General features: G+C 34.5%; 1 protein-coding gene across 1 annotated transcript in view; it reads right to left on the reverse strand.

The window, feature by feature from the left end:
* UBASH3A (ubiquitin associated and SH3 domain containing A) overlaps positions 1–23,449 on the reverse strand; it is an 83,716-nt gene that overhangs the window by 43,897 nt on the left and 16,370 nt on the right. The window contains exon 4 of the mRNA XM_012544360.3: positions 18,569–18,767. Within this exon, the coding sequence (XP_012399814.1) occupies positions 18,569–18,767 (199 nt within the window). The remainder of the gene's footprint in view (positions 1–18,568; positions 18,768–23,449) is intronic.

The raw sequence follows: 23,449 nt of genomic DNA on the forward strand, positions 1-23,449 counted from the left end.
TGTTTCAGTTTTCACCTTAAATCTGTTATTCTTTGTAATGGATAACAAATTTCATCATTCATCTTCTGTAATCACGAATGATGGATGATTTTATTGATCCCAGTTCTTATAGATTACAAAGTTGTTTTTACAATGAAAAGCAAGAGTAATAATTATGATTTCAGGCAAAGCAATAACAAAAATAGACAATTTAAAGAGCCAAAGAGAAAAATTTGATTTTGCTTAAAGATAACAGAGAAAATGAATTGATTTCAATTATATATATATATAAATACACACACACACACACACACACACACACACACATATATATACCCAGTGGCATAGCTTATAAATACTTAAAGGAAAAATTAAATGATTACAAGGAGAAATAGACAATAAAACTATAATAATACTGAACCTCAATTTGCCCCATTAACCCCCGGATAAATCTAATAGCTACATTCAAAAATCAACATAGAAGTTAAGGACCTGCACAGAATTTTGAAAACATTAAATATGATAACTCTCTGGAGAAAACTGGATAGAAATATAGAAAAAGATCATGGAAAGATGGCAGCATGGCAGATGATTCTAGATTACTAGCAACACCCTAATGAAATTTAAAAATGAAGCATTTAAAAAAAGAATAAAAAGACACACTTGTATATTCTTCTATGTAGACCTGCAATGAACAGAGGTATTGTTAGAATTCTACATAAATCTTGAAGAAACAAGCCCATGTGGGTAGAAAGACCAACTCGGAGTAACTTCATGACAAATGGGAGAGAAACAACCAGACTAGGTCTTTGGTGAAGAAGGGGTCCAAAGCACCCATCAGTTAAAAGAGTTGCTTAGAGCCTCATGTCAAGTAGTGAGACTCATAGCAAAGGGGAGAAAGGCCTTATTGAGTCCAGTAAGGGAGATTGTTTTTAACTCCACAAGAATAGGAGAGGACCCTTGGGTGGCCCTGTGTGAAAATGACCAAGAGCCCCCATAGCAGTAAGAGAAAAATGACTCAGAAGTCTTCTCTGGTCTCAGCCTGATTTAGCATCCCAACAACTGGGGACCCTTTTGGGTCAATTTAAACAAAATATAAGTGATAAAGAAGTTTAGGTCTTCAATAGAAGTTTTTTTCTCATAGGAATTGAAAAGTATATATAATCTTAACTGTTCATGGTAACTTTACAAAAATTGTCTACATATTTGTGAGGATCATCTTATTGAAGAACCTAGCTAAAAAAAGTGATTCTACCTTTAACCAGTGATTAATCTGTCTATGTACCCAGATTTTTTTCTCTATTCAATCTTGGACCAGTCAGTATTATTTCAGCAAATACTGCAAGGTTCTTCTGGTTATAATCAGTTTAGCAAACTTTATTTAATTCATATAAGATTAACAAATTTCATTTTTAGCAAATTTCATCTAATCCATGTAAACAAAATAAACAAATTTTTATAATTTTACAATCATAATAAGGAAGATTTCACTCTTGGACACTAAATGACTCCCCTTTTTATCTCCATAAGATTTTCCTTCCACTCAGTCCTTGTATATGTTTCCAGTAACTACTCTTTTGAATATTCATTCAAAAGAAACTTTTGAATGTTTTTTCTCTCTCCCTTATCTATGATCTATTACCAATATCAGGGCATACAAATCTCATGAACAAATGCAGAAGGGAGAAATTTATACATATATATATTAACAATTATATTAAATAAAGGGTTATGGAATAAGTGATTCAAAATTAGAGACTAAATGACTTAATCTGATAGAATGGATGGTTCAAAGAATAAATCATACAAATAACAGATAATTTCTCTAAAGATGATAGTGACAAAATGTAACAAAAATTTGGGATATAGTTAAACTAATTCATAGCAAATTTTATTCCTTTAAATACATTGATTTACAAAAGAGAAAAAAATTAGTGAATTGGGATTTAACCAGGGAAAAATACTTAGAAAAACAACAAATTTTAAAACTTCAATTAAATATCTAAAGAAAAATTCTGAAAAATAAAGAATTAACAAAATTGAAAAGAAACACAATTATTAGAATTAATAAAACTAGGAGCTGATTTTTAAAAACAAAAAAAATAAAAATCAATAAAAGAGATAAACTAAATTTGATTAAAAAGAGAACAATTAAATGATGAGTTGCTTAAAAATGAAAAAAAGGTAAATACACAAGAAATAAAGAAGAAAAATGAAAATTATTAGACACTAATGAAATTAAGAATATTTACAAAATTTATAAAATACATTAACAGTATAAAAAAATAGAAGACTTACATAACCCTATTTACATAACCTATCCATGAATTTTCAAAGAAAAAAAGAAACTAGGAACAGATGAATTTATGAGTTATGTTAAACATTCAAAGAATAATTAATTCCAGTATTACATTTATTTAAAATATAAGAAACATGATATTGCTAAGTTCTTCCTATGACATAAAATTGGTTTTAATATTTAAACCAGTAAGAGTCAAAACAGAAGAAAACCATAAACCCTAACATTAACAGAAAAATAGTAAACAAAATGTTAGCATCATATATAAAGATTTTACATTGATGTCCTGAAATTAAGGGTTGGTTCAATATTAGGAAAAATAAGAAAACAATTATATAAATTTAAAAAAATGATGGCTATATTGATGCAAAAAAAGCTTTTGACAAGATAAAACACCCATTCCTATTTTAAAATATATGTAGGATAAAACTTAAGAACAAATATATTTTTCTTTAAAATGATAAAATAAAAAGTGGGGAAGCTAGATGGAACAGTGAATAGAGTATTGTCCCTGGAGTCAGTAGGAACTGAGTTGAAATCTGATCTCAGACACTTAGCACTTACTAACTGTGTGACTTTGGGCAAGTCACTTAAACCAAATTGCGACACAACCTCCTCCCTCAAAAAAAAATTATAAGTAATATCTATTATCAAAGAAAATATTAATATTAATATTTTGTTTAACTTAGTATTAATCTAATATATAAGTATTTCTAGCTTGGAGAGAGAAATGTCCAAATTAGTATACTTCTCCCTTGTACTCTAACATAACTATCTGTTCCATGGTTATTTTAGGCAACATTTATAGGAGTCTTGAACAAGGAAAAGATCACAATATGTAGAAATACAATTGGAGTTAAAAGTTGTGGAACTATTGACCATCACCAGGTTCCCTCTTCCACCACTCCCCCGAAAGCCAGAATAAACAAAAGGTTTTCCTCCCTTTCCTAAAAGTCAATATACTTTCACAGTAGAAAAGGGTGGGTCAAGGAGTCAATTTGCTCCCAATGGGTGGGGAAGCTATGAAGTAAATAAGAAAAGACTTACTCTTTGTTAAACCTTTGGGTGTCACTCAATTTAATTATTTAAGAAGAAACTTTTTTTTTTTGTTTACAACCTATTCCTTATCTTTCTAAGGGGCTTTTCTCCTGAAGTCAAGAAAGCACTTTGTAGAAAAAAAAAATTGTACTATTTTCAATTTTACTAAAAAGGAGATTTTAAGATGTTATCACAGTATTTTAAATCAAGACAAAGCAGTATATGTAATGAGGATTAACTAGAAGCTTTTTCAATAAGCTAAGTGGTAAATCAGGGATATGCAGTATCATAATTATTATTTGATATAGTATTAAAATTCTAGCTCCAACAATGACAAGAAGTAATTGATGGAATTATCTTAACACGATGTCATAGAAAGCTTTTCAAGTTTTATTTTTATTTTTAAATTTTCTTTAAATAAAGTATTTTTTTTTTTAAAGAAATGGTGTTTATTTGGGATAGAAGCAAATAGAAATGAGTTTTAATGTGACTAGTTTCCAGAAAGTTACTTAGAACAATGTCAGGTATGACAATCTTGGCAAGTTTCTCATTGCTTTATGGTGCCAAGGTAGAGGTGCTAAGCATAGCAAGGAGGAAACAAAATTATCATTGGCCTTTTTAAGTTGTCTTTCCTACATCTCAGTTTGTATGAGGCAATGCCCATTCAGTAATTAAAAGCTAGGTAAGAATTGAAGCAAAACATGTCCTTGTTTGTTATCATAAAAGAATCAGTTTGAGAAGGGAGACCCTCAGAATTTCTGGTCAGACTAGAAACAATTACTATTCACTCAGCCATCAAAACCTAGACAATGTGCAAGTGAGTCTTGAAATGGGACCTATTATTGGTTAATCTATAAAGAACAAATTACCAACATTCATTGGATTATGGAGAAAGCAAAGGAATTCCAGGAGAAAAAAAATCTACTTCTGCTTTACTGACTACACTAAAGTCTGGGGATGACTCACATTAAAATATGGCAAATCCTCAAAAGGATGGAAGTACAGTACTTGAATTCTGAGGAACCAGTAGATGGGCCAAGAAGGTACATTTAGAACCAAACATGCAATAAATAGTCAACTTATGATTGGAAAAGAAGTATGACAAGGCTGTATATTGTCATCTTATTTATTTAATTTATATGTAGAGTATATCATGAAAAATGACATGGGTATGTTATTCAAAAGCTAGAATTAAAGTTGCAAGAAAAAATAAAAACAGTCTCAGATATGCAGATGATATCACTCATGTCAGAAAGTGAAGAGAAATTAAGAAGTCTCTTGATGGGAGTGAAAGAGGAGAGTGTAAATAAAAAGATGTTTGCACCTTTGAAGGAAAGTTATGGCAAATCTGGACAGTCCACTAAAAAGCAGTGATATCACTTTGCTGACAAAGATCTGTAGAGTCAAAACTATGTTTTTTTCCCAGTAGCAATGTATGTCTATGAGAGTCAGATTATAAGAAAAGCTGAGAGCTGTATAAACTATACTTTTGAATTGTAGTGCCAGAGAAGATTGAGAGTACTTTGGATAGCAATGAAATCAAATCAGTAAATATTTAAAGAAATTATTTCAGTCTATTCCCTGGAAGTTCAAATATTGAAGATGATATAATGAGAAGATAGGACTTATTGGAAAGGACCCTTATCTTGGGAAGGATTGAAGGCAAAAGGAAAAGATTACAGCAAAGGATGAGATGGATAGATGGTGTTATGGAAACAACAAACATGAACTTGTACAGACTTTGAGAGATAGTAGAGGATAGAAGGGTTCAGTGTGCTATGGTCTATGGAGTCACAAAAAGTAGGACATGACAGTGACTAAACGCAACAAAAACAAAAAAAATCTAATGCAGCTAATAATTAGAAATTAATTCCCATATGGCTGGGGAAAATTTTTGCATAAATATAAGGAAAGATCTTTATTCTTCCATATTTGAATTAGTTTCTTATATTTCTTGTAAATGAGATCTTTGTTAGGGACACTTATTGAATTAGTGAACTCTGCAGTCAGTAGAAAAATCCTTGCTCCCATTAAACCATGTTCACTAATCACTGTTATAATGATTATTATATAATGTAGGTTGTTATTTAAACCTTTCTCTTTGGACCAATATAAAATTTCTCTTAGAGAAAGTCTACTCATGATCTGACCTTTTATGGGAGGAAGTCATTATTAAAGAGATGGAAAACTTTTTTTTGGCCAACGATCATTTGGATATTTATAAGATCATTCATGGACTATACAGAATTATCAACTTACAAAACTCAAGCAGTGGAATGTTCTTGTGTTGAGATGTAAGACTTGAGGGTCGAGAGATCCCATCTGGTTGATGTCTCAGATTCTTTGGGAAAGAATTTGCAAACCTGAAGTTTGTGGCAAAAGGGGATTTATTACACTAAGAAGACGGTTTTCTTAGTAGGCAAAGAATTCTTTTAAGATTATTTTTGTGAAAGTCTGGGTATAGTGTGTGATTTTATGGGGTATCCTTGACTCCAAGCCAGAGGCCAATTTCCAGATGAATGAGGGACTAAACTCCAACTCAGTAAAGGGCCTTGGCTATGCCTCAGGCCGAGATTTCCAATTGAATGAGATTACTTATCTGGGAGTTGCCCTTATGGACAGAAGGATGGGCCCTTCTCAGAGGCAGAGAGGGTTTGAGACTCAGGACCACCCTTCCCCCACAGTTTACATCAGGGCCTTTCTAACCCTTCCCCCTCAGATTAAAGGGGACACAATTTACATCAGGGCCCCTATCAAAGATTAAAGGGGACACAATTTACATCACTTCTATCTAACTTTCAGCTCATCATCACCTGTGGTTGGTTGCCTTAGCAAATGATTTTGCAGACCTTATATAACCCTCAGGCTGGACATTCTTGACCCCTGTCTTAGAAGATAATAATAGGATAAGTCCAAAACTAAGACCACTAGTTATTCTTAATTCTCAAACACATTTTTGCTCCCATTCTCTTGCTTTATAATGCTGATTTCATGATTCTCTGGTGAGAACTCTGGGCAGAAACTATATTTCCTTTCCTATATATTGGTTTCTACATAAATCAGCAACATCCTCTCACTTGTGTTATGATTAAATCATAACTTGCCCTACTCCTCTTCACATATAATTAGGAAAAACAAAGCAAAAAATAACAAAACCAAAGAAAAACATTCATATGGATCTCTAATTGTTAATTGTGTAAGCTGATCTGTCTTAAATATTGTATATTTTTCTATTCCTTGTTTTTTGGGAAATACAAAGCCATAAGCTAGATCTCATTGTAAGTAATTCTCTCTGAGATTAGGTAAAGAGTGCAAAAAGTCATAAAAAACAAGAAAAAGTTTCCCTTCTCTTTGGAGCTCAGGTTCCTTTCAGACAAAATCTGTCTTGTTTCTGTTATGAGTTTAGAGTTGAGAGAGGGGTCCTTTGCCTGAGAGGGAAATCATGAGGACACAGCTCTGTTTCAGGCTTAGAGGGATTGTTCTCTGTATTTTTGTATGAATAAATCTAGAATGGGTTTGAACCTGTTTTGAAGCCGTTTTGCCATGTTTGTTGCTTTTACAGTTAAGTAAGAATAAATTGCCATACATGATAGTTATTAAGTGACTTACTGAAAGTCACTCAGAATTTAAAACTAGCTTGTCTGATTGAATCTCTCAGTACTTCTGCTGTAGCATGCTATTATTATTATTTTTTTTGTTAACATATAGTGTTTGAAATCAGGGATTGTACTTATAATTTTATTGAAAGTTGTAAGTCCAGTAGATGAAACTCCTACTCATACAGGATTGGTCCCTTCACTGTAATATGTAAGAGGCAGGATTTACACCTACCCTCATTTGAGGTTGACTCTTTAGCTAGTATACCACACTGACTCTCCCGTAAACCCTCTTTATTTTTGACATGAAGAGACCTAAGACAGTTTCCCACAAGGTTCCTTTAACAAAGTTAAAGACATTTACTTGATAATCAGGATGAATTCAGTGTTGAGACTGAGTTAGTAGTTTCAGTTTACTTTGAAGTTGGCTACTCTGACTTTGTGAAGGTCACTTTTTTCTGCATAATCAATTTCCAACTATAAAGGAGTTAGAATGATAGCAATATCTAATTAAACAACTTAAAAGTTAGCATCATTACAAATGTGTCAGAGATATATATGCTGTAAATGTCAATCATGAAAATGTCAAGTACTTATGAGCAATCTCTGAACTAAGATGATAGAAATACAACTCTTTAAATTGCTGTAGGTTTGGAAGATATTCTAATTGATAATTTACTAAACATAAAGATGGGGTGATTATAAGACATTAGTCATCAGTATACTTGGAAAGGCCAGATTTCCCCTGATAGTCATTCTAGTACTAGTTCAAAAAGTTTTGATTTCTGAATCAAATCTTTTCTTCTTTTAAAGAGTGACCACTTTAAAATAGAGAAAATCAGCATAATCATTTGCTTTTCATATAAAATTGTAGAAAATCATGGTAAAATTTGGTTGCTGGAGAAGTTTATCAGTATTGTATGCCAGTTTCATGATGGCATACTTACACATGCACTGGATGAAGAACAATGCTTTCATGCTTTCTCAGTCACCAATGCTGTGAAACAGGGCTATGTACTTCCTTCTAAGCTCTTTAGAATGATGATTTCCACAATGTTGTCAGATATCCTTAGTGAAAATGAAAATGGCATCCAGGTCAGCTACTGTAACTGATGGTAAGCTAACCATTTAACTTGAAAAGGCTACAAGTCAATACCAAAATGGAGGGAGAGTTGGTGCACAAACTTTCGTTTGCAGATGATTGTGCACTCAATGCAGCTTCTGAGATAGAGATGCAACAGAGTATGGATCAATTCTCTGCTCCTTGTGCTAATTTTAAACTGACAAGCAAGACCAAGAAAACAGAGGTTCTTTATTAACCACATAATCCATGGTGAAACCATTGGTCAAAGTAAATGGAGAAATTTTGAATGCTGTGAATAAATTCACTTATACTTTCTAAGGATGTCCACATAAATGATGAGGTTGGTATACACATTGCCACAGCTAGCTCAGAGTTTGGGGGGCAAGAGAAAAGAGATATTAGACTATTTACTAACCTGGAAGTCTACAGAGCAGTTGTGTTAACTTCATTGTTCTATGTCCATGAAACCCAGACTTCCTATCAGTACTATAATCAGAACCATTTCCACTTGAATTGTCTTAGGAAGATTCTGAAGTTCACTTGGCAAGATAAAAGACTGGACATGGAAGTCCTTTTTTTTTTTTTTTTTTTTTTTGCTGAGGCAATTGATGTTAAGTGACTTGTCCAGGGTCACAGCCCTAGGAAGTGTTAAGTATCAAAGGTCAAATTTGAACTCAGGTCCTCTTGACTTCAGGGCTGATATTCTATCTACTGCACCACTTTTAGCTTCCCCTATTGGTTGTTTTCAAAAACAAAAGTATGAATAATATCCAGTGACAATTATTTAAGCCCATAGAAGAATGTTAAAAGTTTATGTACCACCAAGCCTGGCAGCAAATCCACTCTAAATTAGGGCAGAATCAAGAGTCTCAGAAGGGAATATGTCATAGCAGAACATATATCAAGATTGGGGTAAGAGGGTGGGGGGATATTTGAAGTCTAAAACCAGCCCTATTATTCCTATACTTTTTAGATTAAAGAACTCTAACATTCTAAGTTATAGTTTAAGCATACTTTTATTGCTTGATAATTGCCCATTAAATTGAATTCATATTGATAGTTATACCAAGTAATTCAGGCTTTAAGTAGAAATTTTTTTACTTTGTAGTAATTTCTATTCTGGGTAGTATAAAAAAATTTCTAAAAGCTTTCTGTTTAATAGGTGGGGAAAAGAGGGATCCTTGCCTTTATGTCACAAATTAAAGTCACAAGTCTCCATTTGTAAAAAGGAACATGGACCATGTCTGTAGGAAGAATGTAGGCCAGTTCCACTCTGGTCTTTCTAGTGTTACACTTGTCATGGTTCAGTCATGTCTAAATGTTCATGACCCCATTTGGGGCTATCTTGGCAAAGATACTGTAGTGGTTTGCCATTTCCTTCTCCAGTTCATTTTTCAGATAAGAAAACTGAGGCAAATGGAATTAAGTGACTTGCCCAGGGTCACACACATAATGGGAGATTAGGAATACTTTATTGAAAGGATTCAAGTGAAATTAGGAAAAGGTCTACACATACTTTGAGGAATCTTTTATTTTTTTAATGTTTGCTGAACATGGATATGGGAATGATTAACAAAAGAGATAAAGGCATGTTGATTAGTTCCTAGTTATATGGGCAGTCTCTGCCTCTGATTCTCTGTCTCTTTCTTACACACACACACACACACACACACACACACACACATATGCATACACACTCACATTCTTCCTTTGAAGGGAAAAAAGTGGATAGTGGCAGTAGATGGCAGCACTAGCTTTGGGGAGAGGCAGAGATAAAAAGCATTTGCAGAGACAGACCAAAACAAACCAAAGCAGAAAGAATGGACTTACTACAATATAACCCTGAAACCAGCAACAATCCTGGAAATGTTCTATCTCTCCAAAGACTGGACCTCTGTGGGGAATACTGTACCTTTTCATGTAGGGAGACAGAGAATTTTCTCTTGTTATCTAATTTATTAGTCTGTTCCTGTTCACACCACATGTTTTGCTATTTGCTTTGTGGTTTCTACTTGGTAGAGAAAGTACTGAATGGAAGTTATACCTAATTGTGATTATTCAGAAGACCCTATACTGAACTTAGGAAAGGACAGGATCTCAGAATAATATTATATAGAAAATAACTTATCAGCAACACTTGTTAACCTCTCTAAATCACAATTACTTAAATATTTTGTTTTTTGAAATTTCATAATAAACTTGTGAAACAGGTAGATAAAGGATTATTCCACCTTGTATAAATGAGGAAGAAAGTTAAGACTCAAAGAAATTAAGTGATTTGTTGAGTTGCACAGATGGGTTCAAATGAGTCCTTTGACTTGAAATCCATTTCATTCCACAACAATTAGGTCTACCTCTTTATTTCTTATATAAAAATCACATTAGCTCCCATTTTTAAAAACATTAAAATTTTTTGTTGCCATTTTTATATAAAATATTCCTCTATATATTCAAGTAGCTGACATAGAACATTATGCCAGGATTTAAAATATGAGATCTAGCAATGTCTGATCCACTTTCAATTTCATTCGTCTAAAACAACTTCGTTTTCAATCAGGAACCTACAATAAAACATAGTGTTTGAAAACATGTATTTTCAACTATTTCTGGGAATTTATAATATGTCTATTAGTTTTTAAACTAAACATGGAAAACTTTAAATTCTAAGTTCAAAGAATATGTCACCACTAATCTGAGAATTGTTCTTTTCTATTGGTTCACATTTGTGGAAAGAAATGGTACTTAAGTTTTCAACTTCAGATGCTATAGTTTAAAAGTATGTCAACAAGAAATATTTCTTAACAAATTGTGGAACATGAATGTAATGGAATATTACTGTATGACAAATATGGTGGATACAAAGAAGTATATATAACTTACATGAATGAATATAAAGTAAACTGAGAGCCCAGAAATATAGACCATATGTACAGCTGTGCAAAAGCCTTGAAAACAGCCAAAAATGAATATTGTAAAATGATAAAGAACAAGAGTGGTACCAAAGAAGAGGTATGTGAAAACACTTCCCTTTAATCCTTTGCAGACATTGGGGGAGGGAGAGGTTTTCATGGATATAATCAAGAGTTTTTCAATGTACTGATAAGTTTTGGTGAATTTTTTTCTTTTTCTTTCTCTTTTGGTAAGTATCACAATAAACTAAACGCAGAACCAGAACAGTACACTTCTTATATCAAAATTTAAAAAAATAACAAAGCATATTCAAATACATTGCTCTCATTAAAATATTAAATTTGTTAAAATAGTTCTTTAAATTTTATTTTATTCTCTTAAATTCTATTCTTTATATATTTATTATGAACACAATATAGTAGTACAGTAGTACATGCATTATATACATAATTTATCAATAAATGTGGATGTATTTAATTAAAAAAAAAAACAGGTATATGATAAAAAAAAACCAACAACTGGAAATCACTGGTCTAGAAGGTCTGATTTTAAATACTACCCACTGTGTGATCTTGGAAAATCACTACATCTCTCTAAGTCTCAGTTTCCTCTTATTAAAAAAAAAGATTAGATCAGATGAATTACAAGGTCCCTTCTAACTATAAATTTATGTTCCTCTTCCTCTTATTATCCTACTATCTTATGGTATCTACTGTATGTTGAGGTATCCACTATTCCTGAAAACACTCAATTGCTTAGTACCTACTTTAATAGAGGTTGCTCTTTCTCCTGTATTCTCTCAAACACAGATACAAGAAGCAGAAGGGGTTATAATAGTTCTTGATTCCCACTGTCATTTTCATATCATCATACAATTTTAGAGTGGAGGGGATCTCAGTGATCATCTATTATAAGCCATATATAAAAAGAATCCCTACCACAACATTCACAAGTGATCATCCAGCATCTGCTTGAAGTTCTCCAATGTGAGGGCCATAAATTGCTTCCATTCCACTTTTGTATAGTTCTAATTATTAGGAATATTTTCCTTATATTAAGCTCAAACTTGTCTTTTGGCAACTTTTACTCTTTTCTCTTGGATCTGCCTTCTGGTGTTAAGTAGAAACCCTCTTTTACATGACCTTTAAATATAAGAAGACAGCTATCACTACATGTCAAGGACTCAAAACTCTTCACCATCTTCATTGCCCTTTTTTGGATATTCAAGGTTTTGTTGGAGGCTTGTGGTTAAACTCACTCTTTACTGTTAAATATTTTAGTGTGAACCTATATATCATAGAAATCAGTAAATGGTACAACTTGAGATTTTACTTTAAAAATTTTTTTTCTTAGACTTACAAAAGTGATAAATAAAATATTAATAATGTAGGTTAAACTTAAAAATATGTCATGTTTTTGGAGAGCTGATTGTTAAATCCACTGTACTGTAAATCAATTGTTAAATCAGTGTACCCTGGTTATTTTACAATGTGTCAGACTGCTAGATGGCACAAGACATGAGTTCAAATCTAGACTCAGATACTTACTAGCTATGTCATCATAAGCAGGTCATTTCACTTTTGTCTCCATTTCTTTGTCTGTGAAATGGGGGAAATAATAGTAACTACTTTCTTGGATTGTAGTGAGAATAAAATGAATAATATTTGTAAAGCACTTAAAGTACTATATAAATGATAGACATTACTAGTTATTATTATTATTATCAATGTTCATCCTAAAATGGGGCAACTCAAACTGAATACAATACTCCAAATGTGGATTATATAGAATTCTCACTGTTTTATTCTGAAAATCCTTCTTTTTCTTTTTTTAGACTATTTATTTGGTGTTTTTTTTTTTTTCAGTTATGTGTAAAATGATTTTCAACATTTGTTCTTAAAAATTTGAGTTCTGGACTCTCTCTCTTTCCCTATTCCCTCCCCTCCCCACTAAGAAGGTACATGTGAAGTTATGCAAAACATTTCTATACAAGTCATATTGTAAAAGAAAACATAGATCTCCATCTTCATCCTCTCAAGAAAACCAATTCTCAACAAGAATAAAAAAAAAAAAGTTTCATTCTGTATTCAGACACAATCAATTTTCCATCATAAGTCCTTCAGGGTAGTCTTAGATCACTGTTTCTGAGAACAGCAAAATCATTTATAGCTGATCATCCCAGAACATTGCTCTTACTTTGTACATAGTACATTTCATTTTGCATGAGCTCTTGGAGGACTTTTCAACTTTTTCTATTTGGCTATAATTTCAACAATATGAGGGTTAAGGAAAGCATATTGGGAAAGATCACACTAAAGAAAATTAAATTGTTTTGGGAATTTGGGAAGAATTCCAGAACATTATGCTTTTCCTTATTCAAACCTCTCCCCTCCCCACTTGAACTTTGTATACAGAACATTTCACTTTGCATGAGCTTATGGAGGACTTTCCAGGTTTTTCTGAGAACATCCTACTCAACATTTCTCATAGACAAAAATATTCCACCATAATCACACATCACAATTTATTCATTCTCCAATTGATGGACATCGACTCAATTTCCATTTCCTTGCCACCACAAAAAGAGCTGCTACAAACATTTTTGCACATGTGGGTCCCTTTTCCTTTCTTATGATCTCTATGAGATACAGACCCTGTAGTAGCACTGCTGAATCAGAGTATGCACAGTTTTATAGCCCTTTGGGGATAATTCCAAATTGCTCTCCAAAATGGCTGGATCATTTCACAGCTTCACCAACAATGCATTCATTAATGTCCCTGTTTTCCTGTATCCCTTCCAACATTCATCATTATTCTTTCCTGTTATCTTAGACAATCTGATAGGTGTGAGGTAGTACCTTAGAGTTGTTTTGATTTGCATTTCTCTAATCCATAATGATTTAGAGCATTTTTTTCCCCCAGATGACTACATCTGGTTTTACTTTCTTCATCTAAAACCTGCCTGTTCATATCCTTTAACCATTTGACCAATTAGAGAATGGCTTGTATTCATATAAATTTAACTCTTCTTTTCTAAATAGTTTAGAAATGAGACTGATGAGGGGAGCCCCAAAACTCTTTCTCTTTCTTTCTCTCTGACTTTGGGGGGAGGAACTCTAAGTTCTCCACTCCAGGGAATCAAGATAAAGTGGTTTCATTCTGTTATCTAGGTGGAGCTGGTTGAGTACAGGACCACTCCTACTTAGCTGGAGCTGGAGATTCTAACCCTATTGAGTTGGAAATTAGCCCAGAGACACTCATTCAATTCCAAGATTTTCTATTCTGATTCCAGCTCAAACTGCTCCCAGCCCCCATCAACAGCTGCCCCCAAATTCTAGCCAAGGTTTCAATTATAAAAAGAGGCAACTTGGGGCTCAGTCCTTGCAGAAGGCCTAAAGTAGCTTGCTCAACTACAACCTTCTGCCTGCTGAAATGATATACTCTTTCAGCATTACCCCTTCTTTATCTTTCTCACCTATTTTTCTTACAAGACCTTATTCACCTCTCTATAGGGATTTCTCTGCTACAGGATTTCTCTGCTAGAAACCCTCTCTCCCTCTTTGCCAGGAATCCTCCACTAGAAACTTTATATCTCTCTGCCAAGACCTTGCTCCCAAGGAATTCAGTCTTTCAAGTAAAGGCTGACTTCCCAATGCCAATAATAAACAGGAATTTGGGGCTTGGTCAAGTTCCCCCTTGTTCTACCACCACAGCCTGACACTTGGTAAAATGGGTGGGACTTCTCCTTTACTCTAGCTCTGGCCCTCTGGTATCTCCACCTCTTTCCCACAGAATGGGGATAGCAAGGGGGTGGGGGACCTCAGGACCTGTCTTGAGATCTCTCCTCTGCCTAAGCCAGTTTGGTAATTTAAACTAATAGGTATCAAAACCTCCTATCTGACCTGACTCTCTGGGTCTGTCACACCCTTAATCTCTCTACTCTTACTGCCTGACTCCACTCCAGGAGAAATTAGCTTTCCTGAAAATTGGAAAGAAAAGGCAGCTTATTCTGTCTCAATGACACCCTAGACCGGGGTCCTCAAACTATGGCCTGTGGGCCAGATGTGGCCCGCTGAGGACGTATATGCCCCCCCTCTGGCTTATGGCAAAATCAGACCAGAAGTGACATTTGACCTAAACTGGTGTTAGCAACGCACACTTCCAGCACTGGGCTGAGGCGGCAGAGACAGAGTGTGAGGCGATACTGAGGTGAGGGGAGTTTTCAGGCTGGAGTATGTAGTGTGGAGAAGGGAGAGAGATGCAGAAGATGGAGAACTGACGGCCTGCGGCCTTGTACAGTAATGGCAGCCACCACAATAGACAGGCGCGGGGGATGTGCAGTGCATGCTGCACATGTCACGGCTGTTGCAGGGGGAATTCATTGCCGCAGTGAAGGTTGGAAGCGGGAGTGCGAAGAGCGGGAGAGAGAGTGTGGGAAACGGAGGCATCACAGCACAGAGGCAGCTTGGAGGAAGTTGGGCATTGCAGTCTGTATGTCTCTGTGTAGGCAAAGTCATTGTTAGTATATTGTTTTTGTAGCGCTGTATATACTGGTATTTTACTAATAGCAATTTGGAATCCCTAGGAAATAATGATGTCAAGTAAAAGAAAAATTGACTTGGGGTGTAGGATATTCAAAGAACAGTGGACTTATGATTACTTTTTCATGCAGTACAAGGAAAGAGCTGTATGTCTGATATGCCGGAATATAGTGTCTGTGTTCAAAGAATATAATTTGTGTCGACACTATGAAACTCAACATAAAGATAAATATGATTGTTTGGTTGGAGAAGTAAGAAAAGATAAAATATTAAAACTGAAAAATACATTGACAACACAGCAAAATATTTTTGTGAAGAGAAGCAGCTAAATATTTCATCACTAGGGGCAAGTTTCAAGTTGCCAAGCTAATAGCATGCACTGGCAGACCATTTGTGGAGGGAGAATTTGTTAAAGAATGCCTTCTTTCTGTTGCCAAAGAGATGTGTCCAGAGAAAGCCGATTTATTTAGTACAGTGAGTCTTTCAGGGCCTACAATTACATGGAGGATTGAAGAAATGAGAGACAATCTGCATCAGCATTTGCAAAACTCCACAAAAAAAAAATTTATATTTTAACTTGGCACTCAATGAAAGCAATGATGTTTGTGATTCTGCACAACTTCTAATTTTTATTCGTGATGAATGATTATTTTAAAGTCATAGAAGAGCTTGCTGCACTGCAAAACATCAAAGGAACAACTACAGGAGAGGATATCTATGAAAAGGTTTGCCAAACTATGAATGGTTTGGAGCTGGTCTGGGCTAAACTAGCCAGTGTGACAACTGATGGTGTTCCTAGCATGGTGGGGTCTAAGAAAGGAGTAATTGCTCGCATTAACCAAGAGATGGACAAACATAACCATTCTCATCCAATAGCCATACACTGCCTCATCCACCAACAAGCGCTGTGTAGTAAATCACTGAAGTGGGACTCTGTTATGAAAATTGTGGTGTCTTGTGTTAACTTCATTAAAGCTACTGCACTAAGTCACAGACAATTTCAGGAATTTCTGTCTGAGTTAAATGTTGAGTATGAAGATGTTCTGTATCACACAGAAGTCCATTGGCTGAGTCAAGGGACAGTTTTGAAACGTTTCTACGACTTACTTCCACAGATTACAACTTTTCTGCTTTCAAAAAACAAAGAAGTACCAGAGCTCAATGATGCAGAATGGAAATGGCACCTTACCTTTCTGACAGATGTAACAGAGCTACTCAACAATTTCAATATGCAAATTCAAGGAAAGGGGAAGCTCATCTGTGATATGCAATCACATATCAAAGCTTTTGAAGTAAAATTAGGCCTCCTCATCAAACAAGTGAAGGAGGAAAACTTCTGCCATCTCTCTACAACTCAAAATCTGTTAGCAGAAAAACAGCTGATTGCATTCCCAAACAAAACATGTGTAGATTCACTGGAAAAATTGCAAAAGGAGTTCCAATTTAGATTTAAAGAGCTTCATCTCCATGAACAGGACATATAGCTTTTCTGTAACCCATTTTCTAGTGACATTGAAAATGTGGATACAATTTACCAAATGGAACTGGCTGAACTGCAGAATTGTGATTCTCTGAAAGATGCATTCAAGTCAAGCAGCCTTCATAATTTCTATGCTTCTTTCCCCTCTGAGACATATCCTCCTCTCAGGAACCATGCACTCAAAATGGCAACCATTTTTGGCAGCATTTATGTCTGTGAACAGACTTTTTCTAGAATGAAACATTTGAAATCTCCAACCAGATCAAGACTAATGGATGCACACTTGCATCACTTGTTATGACTAGCAGTGACAAATATGGAACCAGACATTGACTGTCTCATTAGCCAAAAGCAGGCCCATAGTTCCCATTGAAATACTGGTAAGTTTGTTGATTTAACTTTACTTCATTTTAAATATTGTATTTGTTCCCATTTTGTTTCTTCACTTCAAAATAAGATATATGCAGTGTGCATAGGAATTTGTTCATAGTTTTTGTTTTTACTATAGTCCGGCCCTCCAACAGTCTGAGGGACAGTGAACTGGCCCACTGTTTAAAAAGTTTGAGGACCCCTGGCTTACAGGATGCTTTATTCTTTCTTTAATTTTTTTTTTTTTTTTTTTTGCTGAGGCAATGTCTGAAGTCACATTTGAACTCAAAACCTCCAGAGTTCAGGACTGATGTTCTATTTATTGCACCATCTAGCTGCCCCAATATACTATATTCTTAATGAAACTATGATGACTCTTTGCTAAATGTTCTTAGCCATTTTTACATCAATCTATCACATAATTTTTCCAGGCATCAAAGTTAAATCTCCTAGTATAGCAAGAAATAAAAGCAAAACAATAAATTAATAACAAAAACTAGTTTAAATAAAGTTTGCAAACTTTATCCTCTTTCATTTTTTGAAAATCATGAAAACATTTATTGTTCTTCAGTAATACAATATCTCATCTATTTTCCATAATCCTGTGACAATGTTTCAATCATTACATTCATTAGCTCTTTTAGTACCTGAGGATATACTTTATCTTAATCAAGTGACTTGAATTCCTTCAAGCTAACTAGGTGCTCTCATGTTATCTCATGTTAATTATCTTGGATGTCAACTCCCAATTTGTTACTTTTGCATTTCCAATGGAAAAGTCATTCAATTCTCCTTAGTAAGAAACAATATAAGAATTGAGCAACTCTACATTCTGTGATTCAGATACTCCCTTTGTCACCATCACTTAGCAGGATTTCCTTCTTTAAAATTAAATCTAGGCATCCTGTTCAGATTCTAATTGCTGTCATTTATGAATTCCCATGTCATTTTCTTCTCCAAAAATAAACTCATCACTTTACTAACATTTGTCTCTTTTGACCCAAACCCCTTATTCTTCGAACACACTGGTGTCCTACTTTGTTTGTTTGTTTGTTTTATCTCAATAAAATTCTCAGTTCTTATCATCCCAGTCTCTGGTTTCTTTGAAACTACATACATGTACCTTAGATTTCCTCTTTCCCCTATGTCATTAAGTGAATTTTCTCTGGGTACTAAAATTCCTTTTTATGGCCTTGGCTTATTTTAATATTACAAATGAACAATTTCATTATCGAATAATCTCTGTAGTTTCAATGGATAATAGTGGCCTACCTGCCAATATAGATGCTTCCGTTGCAAAACTCATGGCAAATTCTCGAATAACATCTGCAGAACTATCACTAATGAAGAATCCAAGGTAACTGATAGAAGAATGGAGATTCAAAGGGATAGTAGAAGGGAAGGAATTCAAAATCTTGTCACCAGCTCTCTTCAGGGCCTCATATAGATATTCTACTTTCTGGTCTTCACACTAAGAAAAAACAAGTAAAAAACACATTGTCCCTGAGAGGAATCATACAAACTTTAAATATAACTAACAGATAGCTATTATTCTTGACAATTAAAGTGATAGTGATGTAATATAGTAGTGATTTTGAGGTTCCCCTGATTTTAGGGGGGCTTCTGTTCTAACAATAAGTCACTAATCCTAAATCTTCTGGCTTTGGAGTCTGCCTCAGGGACTTCTCACACTCCCAATCTAAGAACGGCAATCTATCAGATTTGGAATAGACCACCCCTCAGTTCCTAGTTGACTGATAATCTGGCCAGTGAGAACCAAATTCCAGAGACCACTCCCTAATTCTGGCCCTACCTTTGGGTCATAGAATTAGCATGTCCATGATAGAAAGATAGATAAAGATGTCTCTTCTCTCTTAGACTTTGCTAAATTGTCTTGGAATTTATAATAAAACTTTGCCCCTTGACCAGGAAATGGGTTTGAGCCTGCAAATTCTTTTGAGACCCCTTGTGACACTAGTCTATGACTTCAACCTTTTGGGATCCCCTTCCAACCTCAACAATACCCTTACTGAATAATATTTCATGAATAATAATACACTGTTTGGAGTACAAGCAGCTGCTTCCCTCTTCCACCTATTATCCTTATAGATCAAGTCAAGACTTAAAAAAGTTTTGGAGCACCTGCAACATTCTTTCTCACATATTAGTTTCCAGAAAAGCTATCCTTTATTGGATATAATCTCTCACAAATTATTACATCAGTGGGAAAGAATTTTTATGAAGAGAGAACACATGATCATAATACTTGCTATGAGGGCACATATGTAAAAAGAATGAATATGTATCGTTAAGGGAAATACACCTCTAATGTTTCAGCACTTCCAATGTTCTCTGGTGATACCATTCTGCTATTATTTGCTATCCATTATCAATATTTCATTTTTGTTCTTTAGTGAGTATGTTATCTCCTGTAGTCTCTTTTGAGTTTCTACCACTAAGTTACTGCCATCTTTAGGAACTTTATGTTTTCAGGAAAATTTTGTGGAATCTTTGTTGCCATCTACTTTGGTGGAGTGGCTAGAAAACCTTTCCCTCTAGGCTGAGAGATCTTTAGTCCTTAATTTAGGTTAAAAGCCCCTTCATGTATTTCAGGGCAGACAACAAAATCCAGCCAGTGTACCTGTTACAATTAAGTTTATCCAATTCACTTTCAATTTATTACTGATTCAAAGTTTGTTATCTAGGCAACTGTCTGATTAGGAGAAGAGATCTCTTTGTAGAAATCATAAAATATGGAAAAGGACCCACATGTGTAGAAATGTTTGTGGCAGCCTTTTTTGAAGTGGCAAGGACCTAGAAACTAGTGGATGCCCCTCAGTTGGGGAATAGCTGAATAAGTTATGATATATGAATAATGGAATATTATTATTCTATAAGAAATGATGAATAGATCAAAAAAGTCTGGAAAGACATACATGGACTGATGCTGAGTGAAGTAAGTAAGTAACCAAGAAAATATTGTACACAGCAACATAAAGATTATGTGATGATCAACTGTGATGGGATTTAGCTCTTTAAAACAGGGAAGTGATCCAAGAAAATTCTACTAAATTTGTGATAGAAAGTGCCCTCTGCAGCCAGAGAGAGAGCTATGGAGTCTGAATGTGGATCAAAGAATAGTATTTTCACTTTTTTTGTTGTTGTTTGTTTGCTTTTTTTTTTCCCTGTCTCATGTTTTTTCCCTTTTGGTCTGATTTTTTTTTCTTTTGCACAGCAATGATGAATATGGAAATATGTTTAGAATATATAAGCATTAGGTTTCAAAAATCAAATAGCCTCTGTCTTCACAGAGTTTATTGTTAAAAGAAAGTATTTCTTCTAGTAACAAACACAGGAAGTTGCCTGGAGAATTTCCTTAATCAATTTGCTATACCTATGATTATATTTGCCTTCTCTCCACTCATACAACTCTCATTCTAGTTCAGGTTCTTATCACCCGGATTATTTCAAAAGGCTTTTAATTAATCATCCACCTCAAGTCTCTGCCCACTGCAATCCTGCCTTCACACTGCTCTCAAAGTGAGTTTCCTAAAGTATAGATCTGAATCCCTTCTACCAGTTCTCTATTAGCTCCAGGATAAAATATAAAATGCTCTGTTTGGTATTGAAAATTCTTCATAACTCCATCTCTCCCTCCATTTTTAGTCTTTTGGTATTTTATTCTGCTACATATATTCTAAGATTTAGATAAATTTACCTACTAGCTATTTCTCAAACATTACACTCAATATCATCTGAAGCCTTTGTAAGGGTTAATCAACATATCTAGAATGCTCTATCTTCATTTAAGCTTTTTAGGTTCCCTGGTTTTTTTCAAGACTCGCATCAAATTCTACTTTCTATAGGAGGTTTTTTGCAGTCCTTTTAATATTGCTATCCTCTCTGAGATTACCTTCCATCTACTCTGTATGTATCTTGTTTGTACTTAATCATTTTCATGTTATCTCCTCATTGGAATATCATTATGTAAATTTAGGGCAGAGTTAAGGTGAAAGGTCCAAAGTGACAATGAGATAGATTAGAACATTTTATTGATACTTGAACCCAAGATTTGCATAGGAAAAGTATAACAAATCAATGAAGCAGAGTTGAACATGCTTCAAATGAGTAATAGGATGTGTTCTCTGGTCAAATATACAGAGTAACTGGGAATATAGATTTTGACTGGATTTTTAGATAAAAAGTTTGCTATGGCAGCTCTCCTGTTGATGGTAGTGATGGCCTCAGGGAAGATGAACCAGTAACAAAAGGAAAGAGGGTTTAAAAATTTTAATTAGGAAGGCCTTCTTAGGTTAAAGAAGATGTAAATATAACAATGCCACATCAACAATTTGCAGAAGTGTCAGCAGACAGATAATTCTAACCAGAACACCATTCAGATTAAGTCCCAATCATACAGGAGTTGTGTAATAGAATAGATGGTCCTGGGAGAGTGGGACCACAGACTCTTCTGGCTATTCCATTGTGAGCATCTTTAGGGCAGCAACAGTTTTCCCTTTTGTATTTTTAGTACTTAGCACAATACCTGGAATAAAATGAGCTTTTAATAAATACATATTTCCTGATTGATCTGCTAGGTAAATGGGATGCTGAATCATAAGATTACATCTTATGGAGCTCATTCAAAATGCCTTATCTTTGCCTTGTTATGGATCCATTCAAAGTTTATTCTAGTGAAATCTAAATATAATTTAGAACCTAAGTTTCCACATATATGGGTCAAAGATTCACCCACATTCCAAAGCAGTGTTCAAGATAATACTATTCTTTACAATCTAAATCACAATAAGCGCATACATTTATATAGCATTATATATACGCTAGGCATGGTGCTGAGACATTTAGAAATGTCATTCCTGGAATTCCTGGGAAGTATTATTATCCTTGCTTTACTGATAATTAAATTGAAGAAAAATAGAGGTTATGACTTAGAAGATTGAAGGAAAGGTCTGTCTCACTATGGTTAAAGTGGTGTGCAGTCTAATGCAAGCCATACCACAGAAAGTCAACAGCAGGCCTTGGAGGTGAGTGAATCAATATTGGTATCTTCCAGGCTCCCAGATCACAGATAGTAAAAAGATCAGACAAGAAGGTAGCAGGGAACACTTTAATTTCACTGGTGTAAGACTCAGTTACATTGTGAGGATGAGGAGAAATACTAGTACTTTACAGGATTCACCCACAGAGGTTTAGAGTCTCTCGTAATACTTCCAGGGTGGAAAAAAGTGCTAGTGACTCACAAACCAGAGCAGAGGTTAGGAGAACATGACCACACCTCTCCTTTTATCATGTCATCATGGACAAACTGAAAGCTTATGAATGTGAATTCTCAAAACTAGTTGTGAAAATAGTAGTGTGAAAAACCTGAAACTTGGGACAGTACTCCCTTGTCTTGGAAGCAGAGCCCAACTTTCACATGAAGTTAGAAATCAAGAAACAAGTTAGAAAAACGAGAAAACAACAACAAAAAGAACCTTACTATAGAAAGTTACTATGGTGGTAGGAAAATCAAACCATAAACTCAGAAGACAATAAACAACTATTTGTAAAATGTTAAAGAAAAATGCAAATTGGATTCAGCCCCCTTACTCCCTCCCTCAAAGAATTCCTGGAAGAGCTTAAAAAGGATTTTAAAAGCCAAATAAGAGAGGTAGAGGAAAAGTTGGGAAAGAAATGAGAGTGATACCAAAAAAAAAAAATCATGAAAAGAACACTAGCTTGGCATTAGGATTAAAAAAAATACTAGAGAAAATAACACTTTAAAAACAGAATAAGTCAAATGACTTAAAAAAAGACAGAAATTTATTAAAAGAATGCTTTAAAAAGCAGAATTGGCCAAATGTAAAAAAAAATTCACTGAATAAAATAACTTAAAAAGTAGAATTGTCTAAATGGAAAAGAGATCAGGCAGGAGTTGGATTCTGTGAGCTAGAAATATGTTAGACCTCATCACACTAAGGAAGAAACAAAGTCAGATGGAAGCTTCCTTCCTCTTCAGTTTCTACATGGATAATGTTCCCTGATTCTTTATCCAAAACCTCTGAGAAAGAGCTAGCACAATAAAGTTTAAGGTGGGTCCTTGAAAAGGGTAAATATCATTTGAAGTGATATATCATAGTAAATGGCCTAAAG

Source organism: Sarcophilus harrisii, chromosome 3 (genome assembly GCF_902635505.1).
Source record: "Sarcophilus harrisii chromosome 3, mSarHar1.11, whole genome shotgun sequence".
Classification (NCBI taxonomy): Eukaryota; Metazoa; Chordata; class Mammalia; order Dasyuromorphia; family Dasyuridae; genus Sarcophilus; species Sarcophilus harrisii.